The following is a 7,091-nucleotide window of genomic DNA, read 5'->3' as shown; positions in this document are numbered from 1 at the left end:
GGATTTGAAGTTAGAAATGTTACAATCTCAAACAATTAAGCTCAAAGATTAACAAATAGGTTTCTAAGTGCATGACAATTCTTGCCTGCTAGTTTCTACCAGATACAGTGTTTAGGTTTCAGAAGGACAGCTGAGATCAGTGGAAAGAGTATCATTATGGATGTCAACCCTGGGAAGGCAAAGACTGGGAACACATACACCAAGTATATGTCACAGTATATTTAAGTTTCTGTATCCATAAAATAGGAGAGGAAGAAATATTTAGTCTTATCAAATTGCTATAGGGATTAAGAGGGGAAAATGTAAATATGTGTACCAGACACTAATTAGTAGTATCAAATAAATGCTCTGGATCTGTTATTTCCTCAGAGAATAAAGTAAATTTAAGAGATTCATATTCAACTGTCACTTTAGCTTGTTTATACTATGCTGACAAAGTTACAACTTTGTCCTATTTTAAGAAGAAAACAGAAAACCAAATGAACTCTCTGGCAGTAAATAATTAAATTCAATACAATTTCCACTATCTTAAAATCTCAGAGTAAATTCCTGACAGTTGAACTTTCCACAGAATGAAAGATTTACCATGTAAACACATTAATATTATCTTAACCAACAATTTCAGAGAAAAATCATCCTTAAAAGCTGGAATGTTCTACCTTTGGGATTCAATATTATTATTTTTTAAAGATTGAAAATTCTTTGTTTTATTAAGACAGCTTCGCTCTGTCACCCAGGTTGGAGTGCAGCGGCGTGATCTTGGCTCACTGCAACCTTCCACCTCCCAGGTTCAAGTGATTCTCCTGCCTCAGCCTCCCAAGTAGCTGGGACTACAGGCGCGTGCCACCACACCCGGCTAATTTTTTGTGTTTAGGAGACACAGGGTTTCACTATGTTGGCCAGGCTGGTCTTGAACTTCTGACTTCATGATCCACCTGCCTTGGCCTCCCAAAGTGTTGGGATTACAGGCGTGAGGCACTGCGCCCGGCCGGAAGACTGAAACTTCTTAACTTCCACAAGGCCTTCTTGCTTTATAAAGTGGCTGTATACACCTATGATATCTAAGGACACATCAGATTCAATCTTGGGTAATGCTAATTATAGATTTTCTATTTGTTCCCTTGTTGTAAACCTGATACCCTCTTTTCTAATTTTCTGGTTATAATTCCACTGCAAGCTTCCAAAGTAAGAGTTTGCTCTAATAATGCATGAGAAATGAAAGCATGAAAACCTAATGAGATCTCCAGAGTTGAGCACAAACTTCAGCAATTACAGATTATATCTTCCGATAGTTTCTTTGCCTATTTTTCAGATGAATTACAGCTGTCAGGGGCTAAGCACTCGAGCGACGGAGTATTAAACTAATGACTTTCCTTTCTCTACTTTAACATACCCTAGGTTGAACTTCTTTCAGCATTGCACTAGCATCTTCATCATAATCCAATTTACAGGCAAGGGCAAGATCATGGGCTGCTTCTTCCCAGTGGCCTAGAAGTCTGAAACAGATTTACACTCATTTTAGGAGCCTTTTATACATATTCACCTATGTGGCATGGTATCTTTTTTTCCTTAAAAGAAAAAAAAGATTGTTCTAAAACAGGCTTAAGTTAAATATTAACTATAAACTTTCACCAACCAATTCAATTACTATATCCCACTTTAGTTAACTCTATAAAAACATTTAAATTTCCTCTCTTTAAAGCTGATCTCCTACTAAAAGCTAAAAAACAAAATTTTTCTTAATTCAGAGTATCATAAAATTTTCTAAAAAGTATATAGAGCAGTAACTTTCAACTCACCCAAACCAGGACTAACATAATGTGTTAGCTTTTAGCTACCTTCTATGTAAGACAGAAGAGAAAATAATACACATGTACAGGCTTTATGAAAAACACAGAACAGGTAAGCCAGAAACTAAAGATTGGTGGGGTAGGTGAGAATGGGGTACAGGAGACAGTAACGGAAATTGACAATTCTCTGGGTATACCTTTTAACTCACGTGTAACTCTTCAAACATTTAAATGCTTTACATACTCAAAAAATAAAATCAGAAAAATGGAAATAAAGCAAATCCTAAACCTCAATACAAACAAATAAGCTGTGTGGCTGGGTGCAGTGGCTCATGTCTGTAATCCCAGCACTTTGGGAAGCTGAGGCGGACAGATCGCGAGGTCAGGAGATCAAGACCATCCTGGCTAACATGGTGAAACCTTGTCTCTACTAAAAATACAAAAAATTAGCCAGCCGTGGTGGCAGACACCTGTAGTCCTCGCTACTCGGAAGGCTGAGGCAGGAGAATGGCATGAACCCGGGAGGCGGAGCTTGCAGTGAGCCAAGATCACACCACTGCACTCTATCCTGGGTGACAAAGGAAGTCTCCATCTCAAAAAAAAAAAAAAAAAACAGAAATAAGCTATGGCTAGGCGCAATGGCTCATGCCTGTTATCCTAGCACTCTGGGAGGCTGAGGCTGGTGAATCACCTGAGGTCAAGAGTTCAAGACCAGCCTGGCCAACGTGGCAAAACCCCATCTCTAAAATAAAAAATTTGCCAGACATGGTAGTGCACACCTGTAATCCCAGCTACTAGCGAGGCTGAGGCAGGAGAATCGCTTGAGCCCGGGGTGGGGTGAAGGGGGTGCAGTGAGCCGAGATTGCACCACTTTACTCCAGCCAGGGTGAAAGAGCAAAACTCCTCAAAACAAAAAACAAAAAACTGTGTATTTTATTAACAACATAAGCTACACAAAAAAAACAAATTCAACTAACTTTTCATACCGTTATCTTGACTGTATATTTCAAGTGGGATATATATTCTAAGAATAAGAACATCCTTGGGTCATGCCTGTAATCCCAATGCTTTGGGAGGGAAAGGAGGGCAGATCACTTGAGGCCAGAGTTTGAGAATATCCTGGCCAATGGGCTAAACCCCCTTTCTACCAAAAATACAAAACATTAGCTGGGCATGGTGGGGCACAACTGTAAGTAATCCCAGCTACTCAGAAGGCTGGCTGAGGCAGGAGAATCACTCGAACCTGGGAGGTGAAAGTTGCAGTGAGCCAAGATCGCACCACTGCACTCCAGCCTGGGTGACAGTGAGACTCTGTCTAAAAACAAAAGACAAAGCAAAACAAAAACTTTCAAAAAAACCTTCAAACTTTACTTAGGACATATACTGTTTTTAAGGTATTATAATTCTGAAACAGTTTTATGTATATCATAGCACTGTAGTAAGTAAATGTAAAACTAGGACAAAAATTTTTACCACGTTAAGTGTCAAAAATACAAACTAAAAGGTAAAACAAAACATTTAATGTTAAATTTTAATAGAAAATATCAGTATAAACTCATAATTTCAAGCATTTTTTCCTTAAATTCATGATTTTTAAAATGTCTTTTTCTAGCTGTTCACTGAAATGACAGTACATACCAGAAGCAATGAACACGCATAGTGATCAAATCTTAGTTTCCACTATAATGAACCATGATTTCCCACAGAAATGGCTTATTTTCAGTCTGAGACAAGCAAAGCACAAGATGAGCCAACGCTGTCTTGTATTAGAAGGGAAAGAAATACTTGGACTAATGGGATTTCAAAAGGGATCAACAGCAATGCATGCGCTTTTCCTGTGCTGACACAGCATTAATAAATTTTATTTCAACTTTTAACGTTTATCTTTAATGCGTCATAAAATCCACTAGAGTTACTCTGAGTCAGCTAATACAGTTGTCCTAAACATATCCATCTTTACTTCCATCCACATTTGAGGTATAAGACCTTTCAACCCATGTAACATGTGAAAGTCACTGAACGCTTCATCCCCAAGATACAAATATTCGTAAGTTTTGCTGCAAGGTATAATTACTAATCTGGGTTAAATTCACCTCTTTATGCCCCCCCTCCTTTTCCTAATTTTTCAGGTGGCCTAGCAGTGACTGAAGTAGTTTCAGGCTGGCATACTCCTTTTTCTATAATACATTGGTAATTCAATGCTAACTTACAGAGTCTGAAAGTAAGAGAAAATTTGTAAGGACACTGATAAAAGATCATTCTTTCTTTTCCTGGAATTAATTTTAAGGAAAAATCCTTACCTTATATTTGGCCATATGTAGTCAAAAACTGGTAAAAGTAGCTTCATTTGAATGAAAAAAATGAAAAGAATTTTTATTTTATTTCTTCCTATATTCTCACTTCCTTTTTAAAAAAATTTCCTTTTTTTCTTTTGCCTTTTAAGCAGCTGTCTACAAGCTATCTCATTTCTTGACGCTAAGTACATACTAATTTGAAAATTGTCATTAGGAACTTCTGTATTTTTGTTTAAACAAAGCATCTTAAAACATCAGATTTAAATGTAAAGAGTTCTGAAAATAATTAAATTCAATTATTTACCTGTGTGCTTTCCCTCGCCACTTGTAAGGCTGAGCTGAATCAGGATTTATCTCAATGGCTCTGTCACAGTCTCGGATAGCAGCATTTGGCTTCTGTAATTTGATGAAGACACTGAAAAATAAGTGTTATTAAAAAGTATTCATTTCAGTAAAACTTTTGGGATCAACACAGAAGCAACTCTATTTAAACAAACGTGCAGAAATTATTCGCCAGGGGATGCTTTTCTGTTTAGAGTTCTCACCTGGCCCTCTTGGCATACAAAATGGCCAAGCGAGGATTCAGCTTGATGGCATCTGTGAATAAGTCAATGGCTTTCTGGAGTTCACCTAAAGTGAAACAAAAGTTATCGAAATATTGAGAAGATAAAAATATTAATAAAAAGTTTTTATCTCTTATCCAGTTAAGTCTTCTACATTTTTCTTTTAATCAAGTAAAAATAAAAAAGACACCTAAGTAATACAAAAACTGGCTCTTGAAAGCAAATCTGGCCGGGCGCGGTGGCTCAAGCCTGTAATCCCAGCACTTTGGGAGGCCGAGACGGGCGGATCACGAGGTCAGGAGATCGAGACCATCCTGGCTGACACGGTGAAACCCCGTCTCTACTAAAAAATACAAAAAAACTAGCCGGGCGAGGTGGCGGGCGCCTGTAGTCCCAGCTACTCGGGAGGCTGAGGCAGGAGAATGGCATGAACCCGGGAGGCGGAGCTTGCAGTGAGCCAAGATCACGCCACTGCGCTCCAGCCTGGGCGGCAGAGCGAGACTCTGTCTCAAAAAAAAAAAAAAAAAAAAGAAAGCAAATCTTAGCACATCTATACTGTAACTCATGAGGTAAGACAATTTCTGGGTACATAAGCCCCTAACTAACAATAGAATAGCACATTCTTAGTATGACTCATATTGATTATGTTTAAGAAAACAGTAGCCGGGCGCGGTGGTTCACGCCTGTAATCCCAGCACTTCGGTAGGCCAAAGTGGGCGGATCGCGAGGTCCAGAAATTGAGACCACCCTGGCTAACACAGTGAAACCCTGTCTCTACTTAAAAATACAAAAAATTAGCTGGGCGTGTGGGTGGGTGCCTGTAGTGCCAGCTACTCGGGAGGCTGAGGCAGGAGAACTGCGTGAACCTGGGAGGCGGAGCTTGCAGTGAGCCGAGATTGCGCCACTGCACTTCAGCCTGGGTGACAGAGCGTGACTCCATCTCAAAATATAATAATAATAAAAATAAAATAAAATAAAGTAAAAAGATAAAATCAATTTAAAGGATAAATTAATTTTATTCCATTGATTTTCTTTTATCCATTAAATTTAAAAGATAAAATTAAGTTTAGGAAAAGGAACCCATGCTAACTTCACAGGGCTGATTTTAAAAGAAAACAACAATATGCTCATTATTTGAATTCAAAGAAATGGTATAAAAGTTCAAGAAAACTAGAATTCATAAAAGACTATAACCTATAATTCATTGTGTCCTGTTCTCATAGTTTCTTTACTAATCCCTTAAGTAATATAACACATAAAACACCCTATAGAATCAGAACAGTTCTTTGCACAAAGTCTAAATCTTGGGGAAGCAAGACAAATATAGAATTTTTTTTTTTAAAGAGACAGGGTCTGTCACACAGGCTAGAGTACAGTGGCAAGATCACAGCTTATAGACTGAAGTGATCATCCCACCTCAGCTCCTGAGTAGCTGCGAATACAGGCCCACACCAGTAAACCTGGCTAATTAAAAAATTTTTTTAGAGACTGGGCCTCACTGTGTCACCTAGGCTGCTCTCGAACTCCTGGACTCCAGTGATCCCCTCTGCCGGCTCAGCCTTCTGAGTAGCTGGGAGTACCACTGTGCCAGGCCGAACACAGAAATTTTAAAATAAATGTCACAATTCACTATGAAAGATACTTAGCCAGTTAGCAAATGAGTAAAGGACTTGAAAGGAACTCACGAAAACAACACAGAAAAATGCTCAGTCTTATTAATTACTATTACAGGTATCTATTATAGGTAATTACACATGGATGTCTAATAAGCAACTCAGATCTACCATGTTCAAAACCTAAATTTGTTTATGACAGGGTCTTAGCCAGGCGCAGTGGCTGACGCCTGTAACCTCAGCACTTTGGGAGGCCGAGGCAGGTGGATCACATGAGGTCGGGGGGTTCAAGACCAGTCTGACCAACATGGAGAAATCCTGAGACCAGTCTGAACAACAAGGAGAAACCCCATCTCTATTAAAAATACAAAATTAGCCATGCATGGTGGCGCATGCCTGTAATCCCAGCTACTTGGGAGGCTGAGGCAGGAGAACTGCTTGAACCTGAGAGGCGGAGGTTGCAGTGAGCCAAGGTTGCGCCATTGCACTCCATCCAGTCTGGGCAACAAGAACGAAACTCCGTATCAAAAAAAAAAAGTCTTGCTCTGTCACCCAGGTTGGAGTGCAGTGGCACAATCACAGCTCACTGCACCCTCAACTTCCTGGGCTCAAAGGATCCTCCCAGCCTCAAGGGAACCTCCATCTCAGCCTGTCAAGTAGCTTGGATTACAGAAACATGCTACCACATCCAACTAATTCTTTGTGTTTTTTTAAGAGATGGAGTCTCACTGTGTTGAACAGGCTGATCTTAGACTCCTGGACTCAAGAGATCCTTTCACTTTGGCCCCTCAAAGTGTTGGGATTATAAGTGTGAACCATCACGCTCAGCCA

General features: G+C 39.5%; 1 protein-coding gene across 1 annotated transcript in view; it reads right to left on the bottom strand.

The window, feature by feature from the left end:
- Positions 1-7,091, bottom strand: part of ST13 (suppression of tumorigenicity 13 (colon carcinoma) (Hsp70 interacting protein)) — a 54,126-nt gene that overhangs the window by 26,074 nt on the left and 20,961 nt on the right. The window contains exons 4-6 of the mRNA XM_011979120.1: positions 4,630-4,714; positions 4,389-4,499; positions 1,394-1,496 (exon numbers count right to left, since the gene is read on the bottom strand). Of these exons, the coding sequence (XP_011834510.1) occupies positions 1,394-1,496; positions 4,389-4,499; positions 4,630-4,714 (299 nt within the window). The remainder of the gene's footprint in view (positions 1-1,393; positions 1,497-4,388; positions 4,500-4,629; positions 4,715-7,091) is intronic.

This window comes from Mandrillus leucophaeus, unplaced genomic scaffold (genome assembly GCF_000951045.1).
Source record: "Mandrillus leucophaeus isolate KB7577 unplaced genomic scaffold, Mleu.le_1.0 Scaffold2, whole genome shotgun sequence".
NCBI classification, from domain to species: domain Eukaryota; kingdom Metazoa; phylum Chordata; class Mammalia; order Primates; family Cercopithecidae; genus Mandrillus; species Mandrillus leucophaeus.
Note: the sequence above shows the minus strand (reverse complement) of the source record. Positions and strands in the feature narration are given on the sequence as shown.